The sequence below is a fragment of the Schistocerca serialis genome, chromosome 2 (genome assembly GCF_023864345.2).
Source record: "Schistocerca serialis cubense isolate TAMUIC-IGC-003099 chromosome 2, iqSchSeri2.2, whole genome shotgun sequence".
In the NCBI taxonomy this organism is placed as follows: Eukaryota; Metazoa; Arthropoda; class Insecta; order Orthoptera; family Acrididae; genus Schistocerca; species Schistocerca serialis.
Window position 1 is genome coordinate 930,352,038 of NC_064639.1, and position 18,955 is coordinate 930,370,992.

Genomic DNA, 18,955 nt, shown 5'->3' on the forward strand with positions numbered 1-18,955 from the left:
AAGTCGGCGGCGTTGGACATTGGGCGTGGTCTCGGACCGGAAGCCCTCGCTCCCCTCCCACCAGTTTCTGATCTGCGATATTTGGGAATCACGTTCAAGAAAGATGTACGTAAAACAGCTGCAGCAAACTACCGACGGTTATTACAGATCATACGCGCAATGGTGCGACAGAACCTGCTCCGGGACTTGAATCAGCTACAACGTGTTGAATACCTGAACCTCTACGTAGCATCCAAACTCAACCACGTGGCACAGGTCCTCCCACTACCGCTGCAGATAGGTCGCCGGCTTCAGGCGGCCTTCAGTTACTACGTTTCCGCAGGTCATATGTTTAAAGTTCGATACGATACTCTTACCCTCCCAGTGCACAAAGGAGGGCTGGGATTGGTCAACGTCAGGGCGAGAGCAGCTGCCCTTTACATGAGCAACATGAGGAAACGATGGAAAAGTCAATATACCTCTCTCACGGGTCGTTTACTACAGGTTCTGATGCCAGCCTCTAACGTCCCGCCGGTGTCGGTTGCGCACGTCGCACCACAGCTTTCCCATGTGTCGACCTTCATTCTTGATTACAGCTATGTCAGCTTGAACCTCTCCGCCACACGTCCACCAAAGGCGAAAGATTTTTATACCAACCTTCTGCGGGCTGTTCACCATAACGTGGTGGAAAACAAGTACCCTACGGTTCACTGGCCAAGAGTGTGGAAAACGATACACCACCACTTTCTGTCATCCACGGTGCGTTCGAAGTGGTATCAGATCGCCAACAAAAAATATGCCACACGCCAGCGACTTCACACTATTGGACTGGCAGACTCCCCTTATTGCCCAGATTGTCACCTTTTGGATACCGATGAACATCGTTTTACTTGAGCATCATCGTCTGGAGTTTGGCGACTAACACAGAAGATATTGGCTTTTTACCTCCGGGTCACACCTGATATGATTGACCCGCAGACCCTACTCTGTCCCGATGAAACTTACTTTCCGGCTGCAAGTATCATGCGCTTAGATGGTTCAAAGGACTTACCGTCGCCTACATCTTTAGCGACGGAGAGAAAGAGCAGCTTGATTACTGGTGGTTCCTACAAAATGCTCACAATGCCCTCGAACACACACCGAAATACCGTACGCTCTTCGCAAATTATTTACGCAGCGTTTTCGTTAACCCCCCACTCAGCTGGGGAATGCCAGGCTGTGGTTAATGTGCTGTGCCGCATCACACTAACGGCTCAACGTTCTGCCTTGTCAGCCATGACCAAAGGAAGAGACAAGTTGCTGCAAGGATACTGTTTTCCTTGAGGCACTAGCGAAGCAGAATGCCTCCGTTGCAGATGCCCTTCAAAGGCGCTATTGGAGATTTCAGATAACGATGGCAAGGCTCCAAGTGGAACCAGTTACATTATTGAAGAACCTTTTAGTTAGAATTACATCAGTGGTTTATGTTTTTATTCTTTTGGTTACTCTTTTATGCCACCTTTGTTGTTGTAACACTTAGTTACTAGACTTCTCATTTGTACACGCTCCCTAAATGTAATTATATAAAAAAAAAGAAAAAGTGGAATGGATAGCCCTAACCTTGATTCCCATATCTCCCCTGGTCTATAGGCAGCTCTCTGGGGTGGGTTTCCTCAGGAGCCAACGCCTGAAGTGGATCAGATTTTTTTTGTTATAGGGTGACAAGTGGCGGTGGCACTTAGGTTTTTTAATTTTTTTATTTTTTTATTTATTTATTTTTTTAGTTCCATTTTCCTAAGGGGCTTTTTAAGGGAAAAAGTGGTCCAAAAAGGGGGTAGCGTCTAAAAAATAAAAAAAATAAAAAAAGGGGGGTAGCGTCTTTGAAAAAAAAAGGATGGACAGAGCGTCTTAAAAAAAAAAAAAAGGGGTAGCGTCTTTGATTCATAATCAAAACGTCTTCGGTCCCGGGTTCGATCCCCGCCACTGCTTAAATTTTGATAAATAATCAGCATTGGCGGCCGAAGACTTCCGGCATAATTGTCAGCCTCATTCTGCCAACGGTCTTGTCAAAGAGGGCGGAGGAGCGGATAGAGGTTCAGGGCACTCTCTTGTCCTAGGGGTGGGAAATTGCCCCTAAAGGCGGAAGAATCAGCAATGATCAACGACATGAGGATGCAGAAGGCAATGGAAACCACTGCATTAAAGACACGTAACGTGTATCCACAGGACATGTGGCCTGTAATTGAAGAAGTGTCATGATGATCTCTCCATTGGCAGAAGATTCCGGAATAGTCCCCCATTCGGATCTCCGGGAGGGGACTGCCAAGGGGGAGGTTACCATGAGAAAAAGACTGAATAATCAACGAAAGGATAACGTTCTACGAGTCGGGGCGTGGAATGTCAGAAGCTTGAACGTGGTAGGGAAACTAGAAAATCTGAAAAGGGAAATGCAAAGGCTCAATCTAGATATAGTAGGGGTCAGTGAAGTGAAGTGGAAGGAAGACAAGGATTTCTGGTCAGATGAGTATCGGGTAATATTAACAGCAGCAGAAAATGGTATAACAGGTGTAGGATTCGTTATGAATAGTAAGGTAGGGCAGAGGGTGTGTTACTGTGAACAGTTCAGTGACCGGGTTGTTCTAATCAGAATCGACAGCAGACCAACACCGACAACGATAGTTCAGGTATACATGCCGACGTCGCAAGCTGAAGATGAACAGATAGAGAAAGTGTATGAGGATATTGAAAGGGTAATGCAGTATGTAAAGGGGGACGAAAATCTAATAGTCATGGGCGACTGGAATGCAGTTGTAGGGGAAGGAGCAGAAGAAAAGGTTACAGGAGACTATAGGCTTGGGACAAGAAATGAAAGAGGAGAAAGTTGAGTTCTGTAACAAGTTTCAGCCAGTAATAGCGAATACCCTGTTCAAGAATCACAAGAGGAGGAGGTATACTTGGAAAAAGGCCGGGAGATACGGGAAGATTTCAATTAGATTACATCATGGTGAGACAGAGATTCCGAAATCAGATACTGAAGCAGATATAGACTCAGATCACAATATAGTAGTGATGAAGAGTAGGCTGAAGTTCAAGACATTAGTCAGGAAGAATCAATACGCAAAGAAGTGGGATACGGAAGTACTAAGGAACGACGAGATACGTTTGAAGTTCTCTAACGCTATAGATACAGCAATAAGGAATAGCGCAGTAGGCAGTACAGTTGAAGAGGAATGGACATCTCTAAAAAGGGCCATCACAGAAGTTGGGAAGGAAAACATAGGTACAAAGAAGGTAGCTGCGAAGAAACCGTGGGTAACAGAAGAAATACTGCAGTTGATTGATGAAAGGAGGAAGTACAAACATGTTCCGGGAAAATCAGGAATACAGAAATACAAGTCGCTGAGGAATGAAATAAATAGGAAGTGCAGGGAAGCTAAGACGAAATGGCTGCAGGAAAAATGTGAAGACATCGAAAAATATATGATTGTCGGAAGGACAGACTCAGCATACAGGAAAGTCAAAACAACCTTTGGTGACATTAAAAGCAACGGTGGTAACATTAAGAGTGCAACGGAAATTCCACTGTTAAATGCAGAGGAGAGAGCAGATAGGTGGAAAGAATACATTGAAAGCCTCTATGAGGGTGAAGATTTGTCTGATGTGATAGAAGAAGAAACAGGAGTCGATTTAGAAGAGATAGGGGATCCAGTATTAGAATCGGAATTTAAAAGAGCTTTGGAGGACTTACGGTCAAATAAGGCAGAAGGGATAGATAACATTCCATCAGAATTTCTAAAATCATTGGGGGAAGTGGCAACAAAACGACTATTCACATTGGTGTGTAGAATATATGAGTCTGGCGATATACCATCTGACTTTCGGAAAAGCATCACCCACACAATTACGAAGACGGCAAGAGCTGACAAGTGCGAGAATTATCGCACAATCAGCTTAACAGCTGCTTACAAGAATAATATACAGAAGAATGGAAAAGAAAATTGAGAATGCGCTAGGTGAAGATCAGTTTGGCTTTAGGAAAAATAAAGGGACGAGAGAGGCAATTCTGACGTTACGGCTAATAATGGAAGCAAGGCTAAAGAAAAATCAAGACACTTTCATAGGATTTGTCGACCTGGAAAAAGCGTTCGACAATATAAAATGGTGCAAGCTGTTCGAGATTCTGAAAAAAGTAGGGGTAAGCTATAGGGAGAGACGGGTCATATACAATATGTACAACAACCAGGAGGGAATAATAAGAATGGACGATCAAGAACAAAGTGCTCGTATTAAGAAGGGTGTAAGACAAGGCCGTAGCCTTTCGCCCCTACTCTTCAATCTGTACATAGAGGAAGCAATCATGGAAATAAAAGAAAGGTTCCGGAGTGGAATTAAAATACAAGGTGAAAGGATATCAATGATACGATTCGCTGATGACATTGCTATCCTGAGTGAAAGTGAAGAAGAATTAAATGATCTGCTGAACGGAATGAACAGTATGGTTTGAGAGTAAATCGGAGAAAGACGAAGGTAATGAGAAGTAGTAGAAATGAGAACAGCGAGAAACTTAACATCAGGGTTGATGGTCACGAAGTCAATGAAGTTAAGGAATTCTGCTACCTAGGCAGTAAAATAACCAATGACGGACGGAGCAAGGAGGACATCAAAAGCAGACTCGCTATGGCAAAAAAGGCATTTCTGGCCAAGAGAAGTCTACTAATATCAAATACCGGCCATAATTTGAGGAAGAAATTTCTGAGGATGTACGTCTGGAGTACAGCATTGTATGGTAGTGAAACATGGACTGTGGGAAAACCGGAACAGAAGAGAATCGAAGCATTAGAGATGTGGTACTATAGACGAATGTTGAAAATTAGGTGGACTGATAAGGTAAGGAATGTGGAGGTTCTACGCAGAATCGGAGAGGAAAGGAATATGTGGAAAACACTGATAAAGAGAAGGGACAGGATGATAGGACATCTGCGAAGACATGAGGGAATGTCTTCCATGGTACTAGAGGGAGCTGTAGAGGGCAAAAACTGTAGAGGAAGACAGAGATTGGAATACGTCAAGCAAATAATTGAGGACGTAGGTTGCAAGTGCTACTCTGAGATGAAGAGGTTAGCACAGGAAAGGAATTCGTGGCGGGCCGCATCAAACCAGTCAGTAGACTGATGACCAAAAAAAAAGTGTCATTCATTTGTACGTGAGATTTCCACACTCCTTAACATCCCTAGGTACTCTGTTTCCGATGTGATAGTGAAGTAGAAACGTGAAGGGTCTCGTACAGGACAAAAGCGTACTGGCTCACCTCGTCTGTTGACTGACAGAGACCGCCAACTGTTGAAGAGGGTCGTAATGTGTAATAGGCAGACATCTATTCAGACCATCACACAGGAATTCCAAACTGCATCAGAATCCACTGCGAGTACTATGACAGTTAGGCGGGAGGTGAGAAAACTTGGATTTCATGGTCGCGCGGCTGATCATAAGCCACACATCACGCCGGTAAATGCCAAACGACGCCTCGCTTGGTATTAGAGCGTGAACATTAGAGGACTGAAAAGTGGAAAAACGTTGTGTGGGGTGGCGAATCACGGTACACAATGTGGCGATCCGATGGCAGGGTGTGGGTATGGTGAATGCCCGGTGAACTTCATCTGCCAGCGTGTGTAGTGACAACAATAAAATTCGGAGGCGGTGGTGTTATGGTGTGGTCGTGTTTTTCATGGAGGAGGCTTGCACCCCTTGTTGTTTTCCGTGGCACTATCACAATATAGGCCTACATTGATGTTTTAAGCACCTTATTGCTTCCCACTGTTGAAGAGCAATTCGGGGATGGCGATTGCATCTTTCAACACGGATCGAGCACTTGTTCAGAATGCACTGCCTGTGGCGGAGTGGTTACACGACAATAACGTCCCTGTAATGGACTAGCCTGCACAGAGCCCTGACCTGAATCCTATAGAACACTTTTGGGATGTTTTGGAATGCCGACTTGGTGCCAGGACTCACCGACTGACATCGATACCTCTCCTCAGCGCAGCACTCCGTGAAGAATGGGCTGCCATTCCGAAGAAACCTTCCGGCACCAGTTTGAACGTATGCCTGCGAGAGTGGAAGCTTGCATCAAGGCCAAGGGTGCGCCAACACCATTTTGAATTCCAGCATTACCGATGGAAGGCGCCGTAAGTTTTAAGTCATTTTTAGCCAGCCGTCCGGATACTTTTGATCACATAGTGTAGATTGCCACCTAAGTAAAGATGACACTTTCGGTTGCAGACAGGCACAATTAAAAGACACTTACACACTAGCTTTCGGATATAGCCTTTGTCAGAATAAAACACACACATTCATTCACACAAGCAAGTACACCTCACGCACACATGACCGTCATCTCCGATAGCTCGGTGCAGAAGAATGCTTTTCCTTATATTGCTGACACTCCAACTTGGTTTCAATTGTTTGTTTTTAAGCTTTGTGAAAACATTTGTAAGGACATGTGAAAGAGAGATAACGAATAAACCACTGAAAGAAACACATTTTAATTTCCATATGAGAGCGAAACATTTGTTAATTGCGTACCATGTTTACGTTCCAGGTTACAAATGTTGCTGAGTGTGACGATCATCTGCGTCCACGACAGTCTGGAATCGCACGATAGATTGGTCTACTGCTGTTTCAAGGTCACATGTCGTCGACTTCATCCTTATTTAGAAACGGAAGATCAAACTCTACTCGAATGTCTGCGTCACGTGGCAAAAGTTGATGAGTAACGTGAAGTTTGTACGGATACTTTTTGACAGTGGTTCGCAGCACTTTTCGAGTGGCGCAATTGGCCGTCGACCTCTCGCAAATCGCCAGTTAATTCGAACTTCCGTATCATGTCCTTCAGCCTCTCCGTATTCCTTTAATGTGTCGATCCTAGCGAAGAGCAGCAGCACTATTACTATTGTTTTAATAAAACGGCTTTCTTGAGAAAATCTGTGCTCGCCTTGTCCAGACCTATGTTGACTGTCTGCAACTGTAACGCAGACTGATGCTTGCGATTCAATCCTACGTCACCGTACCAGTACTGGCACTTAACAGCAAGGCATGACACTAACACTACTAAGCTGGGTACCCATACAGTAAATATACTGATACACCATATCTATATAAGTATATAGTTCTGGCAATACCGGCCATGACCTCCTTCTTCTGTGCGGATGCACACATATTACACGAACTCTTATGGGACTTGGTAAGAATGTTTTTCGCGAGTAATGAGTGTGTTGTGTAGGGACACTACGAATGTAGTGTGTGGACATGTAATGTGAGAATGTAGGTCTCGCGGGAGGCGTGCGCGGGATCGTCCCTGCAGTCGCACTGTCCTCTGTGCCCTCGATGGCTCAGATGGATAGAGCGTCTGCCATGTAAGCAGGAGATCCCGGGTTCGAGTCCCGGACGGGGCACACATTTTCATCTGTCCCCGTTGATATATATCAACGACCGTCAGCAGCCGAAGGTATTAATACATAATTCTAATTTCATACAGTAAATCGTTTTCCGTCTGTACTCGCTCAGGCAGCGAAAGTTTGATTACAACTACCCTTTTTTTAAAATTATTTTCAGGTGAAACATGATAGTAAAACTGAAAAAAAAAGTCTTTCCTTGGTGTCTCCTCTACGTAATGACTAACGGCTGTTAAGACCTGGACACTTCATCAATATACAATAAGGAAACTTAGAACCACACTGTGAGGCATGGAAAGGTCTAGTTGGGATTTACAAGGAAAGACAAAAAAGGCCAGAATATATCTGGACAATTTCTGACGTCAAGCACATACTGGAGCAAACAGCTGCTATTAGATGGAAATGGGTCGGCTATGTTTCCGGAAGAAATGATGAACGATGGGAAAAAACGGCGCTGGAATTGAGTGTAAGAGACAGAGAACGGCGAAAAGGAGGACCGCTAGAGTAATGGGCAATGACCTGTGAAAGGTCGCTGGAGTCAACCGGCTGAATATCGCCCAAGACCGTTCATCATGGAAAATGAAGTTGCAGACATAGCTGAGCTCAGTAATTGGAGAGCCACATCATTTATTGATAGTAATGTCTGCTGCTGCTGATGACGGTATAGAAAAGTGGGAGTGATAGTGCTACTACCAATTCTTTCCAGAACTACAAATGGCTGAACCAAAAATAAAACTGGGATTATGTTGTTGTTGTGGTCTTCAGTGCTGAGACTGGTTTGATGCAGCTCTCCATGCTACTGTATCCTGAGCAAGCTTCTTCATCTCCCAGTAACTACTGCAACCTACATCCTTCTGAATCTGCTTAGTGTATTCATCTCTTGGTCTCCCTCTACGATTTTTACCCTCCACGCTGCCCTCCAATACTAAATTGGTGATCCCTTAATGCCTCAGAACATGTCCTACCAACCGATCCTTTCTTCTAGTCAAGTTGTGCCACAAATTTTTTTCCCCCAATCCTATTCAATACCTCCTCATCAGTTACGCGATCTACCCATCTAATCTTCAGCATTCTTCTGTAGCACCACATTTCAAAAGCTTCTATACTCTTCTTGTCCAAACTATTTATCGTCCATGTTTCACTTCCATACATGGCTACACTTCATACAAATACTTTCAGAAACGACTACCTGACACTTAAAACTGTACTCGATGTTAACAAATTTCTTTTCTTCAAAAACGCTTTCCTTGCCATTCCAGTCTACATTTTATATCCTCTCTACTCCGATCATCATCAGTTATTTTGCTCCCCAAATAGCAAATCTCCTTTACTACTTTAAGTGTCTCATTTCCTAATCTCATTCCCTCAGCATCACCCGACTTAATTCGACTACATTCCATGATCCTCGTTTTGCTTTTGTTGATGTTCATCTTATATCCTCCTCTCAAGACACTATCCATTCCGTTCAACTGCTCTTCCAAGTCCTTTGCTGTCTCTGACAGAATTACAATGTCATCGGCGAACCTCAAAGTTTTTATTTCTACTCCATGGATTGTAATACCTACTCCGAACTTTCCTTTTGTTTCCTTCACTGCTTGCTCAATATACATATTGAATAACATCGGGGAGAGGCTACAACCCTGTCTCACTCTCTTCCCAACCACTGCTTCCCTTTCATGTCCCTCGACTCTTATAACTGTCATCTGGTTTCTTTACAAACTGTAAATAGCCTTTCGCTCCCTGTATTTTACCCCTGCCATCTTTAGAATTTGGAAGAGAGTATTCCAGTCAACATTGTCAAAAGCTTTCTCTAAGTCTACAATGCTAGAAACGTAGGTTTGCCTTTCCTTAATCTATTTTCTAAGATAAGTCATAGGGTCAGTATTGCCTCACGTGTTCCAATATTTCTACGGAATCCAAACTGATCTTCCCCGAGGTCGGCTTCTACCAGTTTTTCCATTCGTCTCAAAGAATTCGCGTTAGTATTTTGCAGCCGTGACTTATTAAACTGATAGTTCGGTAATTTTTACATCTGTCAACACCTGCTTTCTTTGGGATTGGAATTGTTATATTCTTCTTGAAGTCTGAGGGTATTTCGCCTGTCTCATATATCTTGCTCACCAGATGGTAGAGTTTTGTCAGGTTGTCAGTAGTTCTAATGGAATGTTGTCTACTCCCGGGCCTTGTTTCGACTCAGGTCTTTCAGTGCTCTGTCAAACTCTTCACGCAGTATCATATCTCCCATTTCATCTTCATCTACATCCTCTTCCATTTCCATAATATTGTCCTCAAGTACATCGCCCTTGTATAGACCCGCTATATACTCCTTCCACCTTTCTGCTTTCCCTTCTTTGCTTAGAACTGGGTTTCCATCAAAGCTCTTGATATTCATGCAAGTGGTTCTAGTTTCTCCAAAAGTGTCTTTAATTTTCCTGTAGGCAGTATCTATCTTACCCCTAGTGAGATAAGCCTCTACATCCTTACATGTGTCCTCTAGCCATCCCTGCTTAGCCATTTTGCACTTCCTGTCGATCTCATTTTTGATACGTTTGTATTCTTTTTTGCCTGCTTCATTTACTGCATTTTTGTATTTCCTCCTTTCATCAATTAAATTCATTGTCTCTTTCTGTTACCCAAGGATTTCTAGCAGCCCTCGTCTTTTTATCTACTTTATCCTCTGCTGCCTTCACTACATCATCCCTCAAAGCTACCCATTCTTCTTCGACTGTATTTCTTTCCCCCATTCCTGTCAATTGTTCCCTTATGCTTTCCTTGAAACTCTGTACAACCTCTGGTTCTTTCAGTTTATCCAGGTCCCATCTCCTTAAATTCCCACCTTTTTGCAGTTTCTTCATTTTTAATCTACAGTTCATAACCAATAGATTGTGGTCAGAGTCCACATCTGCCGTGGAAATGTCTTACAATTTAAAACCTGGTTCCTAAATCTCTGCCTTACCATTATATTATCTATCTGAAGCCTGTCAGTATCTCCAGGCTTCTTCCATGTATACAACCTTCTTTTATGGTTCTTGAACCAAGTGTTAGCTATGATTAAGTTGTGCTCTGTGCAAAATTCTACTAGGCGGCTTCCTCTTTCATTTCTTCCCCCCCAATCCATATTCACCTACTACGTTTCCTTCTCTCCCTTTTCCTACTACCGAATTCCAGTCACCCATGACTATTAAATTTTCGTCTCCCTTCACTATCTGAATAATTTCTTTTATTTCATCATACATTTCTTCAATTTCTTCGTCATCTGCAGAGCTAGTTGGCATATAAACTTGTACTACTGTGGTAGGCGTGGGCTTCGTGTCTATCTTGGCCACAATAATGAGTTCACTATGCTGTTTGTAGTAGCTTACCCGCACTCCTATTTTTTTTATTCATTATTAAACCTACTCCTGCATTACCCCTATTTCATTTTGTATTTATAACCCTGTTTTCGCCTGACCAAAAGTATTGTTCCTCCTGCCACCGAACTTCACTAATTCCCACTATATCTAACTTTAACCTATCCATTTCCCTTTTTAAATTTTCTAACCTACCTGCCCGATTAAGGGATCTGACATTCCACGCTCCGATCCGTAGAACGCCAGTTTTCTTTCTCCTGATACCGACGTCCTCTTGAGTAGTCCCCGCCCGGAGATCCGAATGGGGGACTATTTTACCTCCGGAATATTTTACCCAAGAGGACGCCATCATCATTAACCATACAGTAAAGCTGCATGCCCTCGGGAAAAATTACGGCTGTAGTTTTCTCTTGCTTTCAACCGTTCGCAGTACCAGCACAGCGAGGCTGTTTTGGTTAGTGTTACAAGGCCAGATCAGTCAATCATCCAGACGGTTGCCCCTGCAACTACTGAAATTGCTGCTGCCCTTTTTCGGGAACCACACGTTTGTCTGGCCTCTCACCACATACCCCTCCGTTGTGGTTGCACCTACGGTACGGCTATCTGTATCGCTGAGGCACACAAGCCTCCCCACCGACGGCAAGGTCCATGGTTCATGGGGGGGAGGTACTGGGATTATATGTCGTCGTAATGACGTGTAGCAATGGTTCAAATGGCTCTGAGCACTATGGGACTCAACTGCTGAGGTCATTAGTCCCCTAGAACTTAGAACTAGTTAAACCTAACTAACCTAAGGACATCACAAACATCCATGCCCGAGGCAGGATTCGAACCTGCGACCGTAGCGGTCTTGCGGTTCCAGACTGCAGCGCCTTTAACCGCACGGCCACTTCGGCCGGCTAGTGTGTTGAGGTAAGGTTTAATTTATTTTCTTCATATGTCCAGAGCTATTCAATTTTCATCTTAAAATGGCATGTTAGAGTCAGTTGTAACAGCGTCCTTGGGTATGTTCGTAAGATGCTACAATTGGCCCCCAGTGAAATCGTACCGTACACTTTTTTGTCCGTTTCGTCACAGTTTAGCTTGTATGAGTAGTGTCTGCAAGATATGTTTGTTAAAATGGTTTACGATAACCTTTTTTATGGTAATTGAAGGAAGTGTTACCCTACAACAGAGATGGGGCACGTGCAGCAGTAAAGTATGGAAGCTGCTACTTCTGAAGTTCCGCATTCCAGAAAATCAGCGAGGACTGTGGCTGGAGATAAGGCATTCATCACGCGTGTATTCAGTACCTGCCAGGAGAAAAATGCAGAGATAAAATATTCTGCCGATCTGTATCATGGGCTGTCCACAAGGGATGTTAGTAAATCAAGATCTCCGAAATACGGCGTGAAAAGGAGGCAGTTGGAGTGGATTGGTCTCCTCAAAGTTCATAACCGATTCGTCGTCCATAATGAATTTCAGTAAAGAAAATGGTAGGTAGAGCTTTAAAAAATATTGCATGACTACAAGTTTTAGATCCATCTCTTTTATAGTGTAGTCGAGACTGGTGACCATACCGCACAGGCTAATACTGGCAGAGGCAGCTCCTTCCGCAGAACCAGGACGTTTTGTGACGGTTTGCGTAGTAGTAAGAACAGTAGGAAACAGTGTTCGTCCAGTGTACCTGTTCCCTCGTAAAATCTTCCAGGACGATTGTCTGCGTGGTTGTCTTGTTGCTATATGAATAACCTCCCATAAAACCGAGTGACTTTGTGACTTAGGTATCACTTTGCGCCAACACCGCGGTCTATCTTTTTGCACTGACCAGCCACAACGCTATGACCACTATCGATATAAACCGGTCCAGGTGATAGCAGCTGGCGAGCGAGACTGCTAGTCAGACACACGCAGGGTGCGTATAGTATCAGTGAGCATGCTGCTCTTGTGTGGAAAGGGGGAGGTGCGAGATCTATTTGAGTTTGACCGATGGCAAATTGTGATGGGCCAGAAGCTCGGCACGGACAATTCGGAAACTGCACGACTTATCGGGTGTTCGAGGAGTGCTGTCATGAGTGTCTTGAAAACTTGGCAAAACCAAGGTGAAACGACATTCAGACGTCGTGAGGTTGGGCGGCCACCCCTCATTACAGATATCCACGTCGGGGCTGGGCAGACTGGGAAAACAGGACAGATTGCCATCTGTGGCGGAACTAAGACTAGATTTAATGCTGGTCAGAGTGAAAACACAGTGCTCCTAAAACTCGTAACGAAGGGCCTCCACAAGTGACGACCCATACATGTGCCAATGTTAACACAGCGACACTGGAAACTACGACTCAAATGGGCACGCAGCCAGCGGCACTGGACGTTGGCGCAGTGGCAGAGCGTAGCCTGGTCTGAAGAATCCCAATACCTTCTTCATCATGCCGATGGGAGGGTGCGAATCCGTCGTCTTCCAGCAGAACACCTCCTTGAAACGGAGACAGGCTGGCGGCATCTCCATTATACTCAGAGGAACATTTACGTGGGCGTCCATCAGTCCAGTGTAGCTGTTGCAAGGCACCAGAACGGCCAAAAAGTATCGTACACTGGTTGCAAACCACGTACACCCTTTCATGGCGACCATGTTTCTCGACGGCAGTGGTATTTTTCAGCAAGATAATGCGTCATGTCACAAGGGCAGGAGTATGATGGAGTGGTTCGAGGAACACAGTAGTGAGTTCAACTGGTGTGCTGGCCCCCAACTCCCGAGATCCGAACCTGATCGAACACCTCTGGGATATGATTAAATGTGGCATCAGAACTCATCACCCCCTCCCCAGAATTTACTAGAATTAGGTGACTTGTGTGCGCACATGTGGTTTCAACTCTCTCCAGCAACCTACCAAGGCCTCATTGCCTCAAGACGTGTCGCCTCTGTTATCCGTGTCAAAATGGACATACCGGCTATTAGGTAGGCTGTCATAATGTTCTGCATAATCAGTCTATTGTTTAATGTTGTAACTCGAGCCAGCACTCAACATTTGAAACCTGGAACGTAAACATGGTACGCAATCACCAAATGTTACCCTCATCTACGAAGAATGAAAGTTTGCAGATCAGTAAATGTTTCCTTATTTACAATATGGATGCATGTAGTACACAACTATAGCAATGAATTCACCATACATGAGAAGCATATCTACAGGGTGCCAAAGAATTCCCTGACTATTTCTCGGAAGGGGCACTTTAATTCAAATAAAATGTTTACATTATGAAAGGATATGAAATAACATGGGGGAAGACGCGGCAGTTCAATGAAATAGCCGGCCGCGGTGACCGAGTGGTTCTAGGCGCTTCAGTCCGGAACCGCGCAACTGCTACGGTCGCAGGTTCGAATCCTGCATCGGGCATGTATGTGTGTGATGTCCTTAGGTTACTTAGGTTTAAGTAGTTCTAAGTTCTAGGGGACTGATGACCTCAGATGTTAAGTTCCATAGTGCTCAGAGCCATTTGAACCATTTCAATGAAATATAGGCTGGCAGGCTTTTGAAAAGTACAAGGTGGTTATAATTAAACTTTCGTTACTTGAGAGGACCTCCATGAGAAAAGAATGATCGTAGGACAATGAAAATTTGTGGAAGATCAACAGTGTAAGGAAATTGCTACTTACCGTGAAGATGATGCTTTAACTGGAAAGGAAGCACAATTAAAAGACTCTTGCACATTAGCTTTCAGCCACAGCCTTCATTAGAAAATTAAACGGAAACACACAAACATTCATTCACACAAGCAAGCACACGTCACCCACACATGACCATCATCTTCGGCAGCTCTGGCCAAAATGCTTTTTCGTACACTGTTGACATTGCAACCTGGAATTTCTATTGTTTGATTTTAAACATTGTGGAAACATTTGTAACAGCATGCGGAAGAGAATTAATGCATAAACCATTGAAAGAAACATGTTTTAGTTTCCACAGTTCTGCCAAAGTGTGTTCTTGCATAGTTCTGCCACTAAGTCACATGTACGTGCATCACACATTAGCTGGTCACAGAAACTTTTTGTTTGCAGCTGGAAAAATGCGTTTGTAGATTTCTTGGAAACTTTCTGTACTGCCGGTAAATTTGAACAGGTGACTATCTGAATGTAAGTTGATATAAGTAAAGTGTATGTGGAGACCATTCTGGGTGAGTTAATTTTTTTGAAAAAAAAAAAAGAAGTCTTCAGCCATTGGAAAGCGAAGGAATTTATTTCCATACATTATTGGAATAATTGAGACAGCATACACATACCTGCCAAAACAAGTGTGACAATTTAATTTGTAGAAAACAAGTCTCATTAATGAAATTAGGGGCATATGTGAATGGTTAGTAGAAAAGATAAACTTTATTTCATATTATATGTTTGTTGCTAAATGTAACACACTGTTGCTGAAAATCTTGTATTCAGTGTGTCATCGCTTTTTTATGCTCATAACACCAAACTTCATAGTAAGTGTCTAACAGTGTGCACTAATTTCCTTCTTAGAGGATATTGTGTTAAATGTAAGTGTTGTGATCTGCTTTTTATCTCACACAGTTCCACTGAGCAGATGTGTGTAAAAGTATGAAGAAGTTTAATTTAATTACCTTCCGTCATGCAGTTTAGTTTTTTTAATTCTCATTTTATTTGATTGAGGGCACTAAAGTAATTATTTGCATTTTAACAAAAATAGAAAAATAAATCTCAATAATTGACAAATTTTTTTTGAGAAATTTTTTTCTGTGTAGTGATGAAACAAAATTCATAAAACCGAGTATATTGTTACAAAGTTATACTTGTGTGTCATAAAGAAACGCTTGACAAACTCTTTAACTCTAGCTTTATTGTCGTAGACCTCATGTCACAATGTTGTCCTGAACTGAAGCGGGGGAGGGGGTGGGGGCAGAATAATGTTGTGACAATTAATATTCCATATTCTGAACACCTCACTGAACATAAAACTGTATTGCTATCAAAATTGAAGGATAAATGTTATAAAATTCCATGGATGTGGAAATTAAATTTCGTAGTACACATTTGTATAAGCTTATGTTTCAAAACTTGCTAAAATCGCCATAAAGTAGCCCCTTTTTACGGTATATCAAAACTAATATCGAAGAAGATATCACGGTAATACAACTATTATCTGCATTATATGAATATGATACAACTGACACCTGTGTGTGTTACAGCTGATCCACATGTAGGAACAGATACAGCACAACACAGTTTTAAGTGCACATCTAAATACTGCGTAAAATATCATAGAAGTATAAATAACAAATGTATGATCATAATTAGGAAAGAGGTTTTACTTTAATAAACTACGTAATTTATATACCATAAGTGAAAAGTTAATTACAAAAAATCGGAATTTTGTATGATTCGCACTTTAGTGCAGTAACGAAATGCACTAATTTTGCTATAGCCTGTCTATTTAGAAATGTATTACTTTCTGCAGTTTAAAACATCAGCTAGTTCAATACTTCATAAAACCTACCATATAGGACCCACTGTACTGGCCGAGCACTACTGTGCACTTATTCAACACTGACGTGTAACAGACGCAGGAACATCACATACAATAATGAGCCAAGCTTCCCAGCAAAGAGTCTGTTATCGCTAAATGCGTTACTCTTACATTGAGGTAACAAAAGTGACTTACGGTGCACCACCGACGTAGAGCGGCAGCTCGAGGTTGAGTTCGGTGAGGGCAGGACCCGACTGGCCGGCCGCCACCGGCCCCGAGTCCAGCTGGAGGGTGCCGTCGCGGTCCAGCCGGCTCGCCTTCACCGAGTGCCACCTGTTGGGGCTGATCCTCTCCGTTGACCTGCCAGAACAGCCGGAATTATCTTCAGCACGAGAACTTCACACAGTACAAGATGTTCTAATTTTAACTTCACCTCAAATACCGTTGGCCATTTAAGAAGTAATGGTGATCGAGTTTCACCAAGATATCCACATCTACATAAATACTCTGTAAACCTCTGTTAGGTGTATAGCGGAGATTACTTTGGATGACATCAAATGTTAGGCCTTTTTCCCATTCCAATTGCGTGTGCTGTATGGTAAGATTGACTGCTTAAATGCCTCTGTACGTGCTATAATTAGTCTACTTTTACCTCCACGGGAATGATACATAGGGTGATGAAAGCTATCCCTAGGTTCTTCCCTTAATACTGGTTCCTGACTTTCGCGGGATAGAGAAGATAGAAATGTTAACATCTATGCAGTTTCTACGAGTATATTGGCAGATCAGTAATAATGATAATGTTTCCTTCTTTACAATACGGGTACATATAGTACACAACCGTCGTATCTACATTCTCTGTAGATGAGTAGCACATCCACAGGATGCCAGGAAAGTCCCTAACCATTTCTTAGAAGATTCAAATGAAATGCTTACATTATGAAAGACTATGAATATAACATTGGAGAAGACATGGTACTTGAATGAAATCACTGCCGTTCGACATAACTGCCCACCATATCTAAAAGCGTTAACATCTCTTCTCAGTGCGCCTGAACACACGCTGCAGCATTGCTGTGGTAGTTGTATGCATCGCTGCGAAATGCGTTCACGCAAAAGCTGTAAATCCCTAATCTTGATCTTGTACACGCGACTTTTGACGTGATCGCGTGTAAAGAAGTTCAAGGGCATTAGATCAGGAGAAAATGCTGCGAAGAACCGTGGTGAGCCTCGTCCTATCCAGCGTCCTCGTTGAGGTCGTTACGTACAATGAGCGCAAAGTGCGGTTGGGGCACTGTCTTGTTAAAACACCATCAAATCCAGAATCTTGTCGGCAAACAACTGGGGTTCCAGGAATTGCTCCAGGATGTCCAAAGTACAATGTTGACGTGATTGTTGCCACAGCAAAAAACAATTGACTGTAAATGCGCTGTTGGGTGAGGATCAGTCACACATTTACGTCTGGAGGGTTACGCTCCAATTCCATGGCGACGTGTGGTTGTTCATCAGCCCATACCCTCCCATTGTGACAACTGATAGGACCATGGGTATAAAATGATAGCCTGATCACTCAACAGGGCGTCAGCCAACAAGTGTTCATTGTTTACTGCTTGAAGCACGTTGTGGCACATGGCCATGAGTGCCACATAATCCTTAGATTCAAGATGATGGAGCACATGGATGTGATAAGCCATTTTCTTCAATACGCAGTGCAGGGTTTGGGATGCCATGTTTCTGGCTGAGACGAGTCAACACTTTCGAACTCTGCTCGACAACCTGCCATGTGGTCTCCAAAGTTTCCTACGACGTCGACGCCCGCCCAAAACGTTTCTCGTCACGTAAATTCCCATGTCACTGAAACTTTGTGACCAGACCTCTAACGGTTGTTCCTACTGGGCCTTATGTGCGGTACTCTCGATGAAACCATTCTTGAACCTCAACAAAAGGCCGTTCATTGAGTCTTCACCTTACGACCCTTATTCGTTGTTCTGTGGTCAACATCTTTCAGATTATCTGCAATACAGAAATAAAAATTAGCGTTGTCTCGGGTATGGTCAGGGACTTCACCGGCACCCTCTGTCTTCACTTCACTGATGTACTTTGTACTCACACTGTCAAGCCATTGCCAATTGGGAGTTACAATTTTTTTTTCTTTCTTGTCTTTCGTTTCTTTTCACTCACAATTTTCTTGTTTAGTTCAATACTTTAAAATGTACCTATATTATACTTTATTAGTATACTGCACGAATCTCTTATTAATTCGGTATTCAAATTTTCAACCTGTTAAAACTTCTTTTTAATACTTTTGTTAACTGCAGCTTCTAAACCTATATGTGATATACTAACTGTGACGTGATAGCAATATCGACAATCGCAGTCGAAGAGAGAGAGAGTCTGTGCATGTACAGTTGTGTGATCGGGAGAGCGTGTCGTGTAACGTGCTATTACCGCGTTGGATAAAAACACACGCAAAAGTTTACGGCTGGGTTCTTATATTTCGGACGTGATTTGGACTAGAAATTGACATGAACATTTTGAAAGAAAATATTAGACAATGTTGGAAGCTTCGTGAAGTGTTACAAACAGCAGTGCCAATGTACAAAGTGGACGGTTATTGCCGTTTTTAGAACCAAATTGTTTGCAAGCAACTCATTTGCTTGAATTAACACACTACAAAGATTCTTATTTTATTTGCAAATTAATGAGCTGTCGCGCGCGTTAAAATATTAACAGTCGCTGT

At 43.0% G+C, this 18,955-nt stretch overlaps 1 protein-coding gene and 1 non-coding gene across 2 annotated transcripts in view; one reads left to right on the forward strand and one right to left on the reverse strand.

Moving 5' to 3' along the window:
• Positions 1–18,955, reverse strand: part of LOC126456525 (agrin-like) — a 1,113,065-nt gene that overhangs the window by 67,447 nt on the left and 1,026,663 nt on the right. The window contains exon 22 of the mRNA XM_050092274.1: positions 16,411–16,575. Within this exon, the coding sequence (XP_049948231.1) occupies positions 16,411–16,575 (165 nt within the window). The remainder of the gene's footprint in view (positions 1–16,410; positions 16,576–18,955) is intronic.
• On the forward strand, positions 7,335–7,409 carry Trnat-ugu (transfer RNA threonine (anticodon UGU)). The gene has a single exon. It is a non-coding gene; the product is annotated as a tRNA-Thr (tRNA).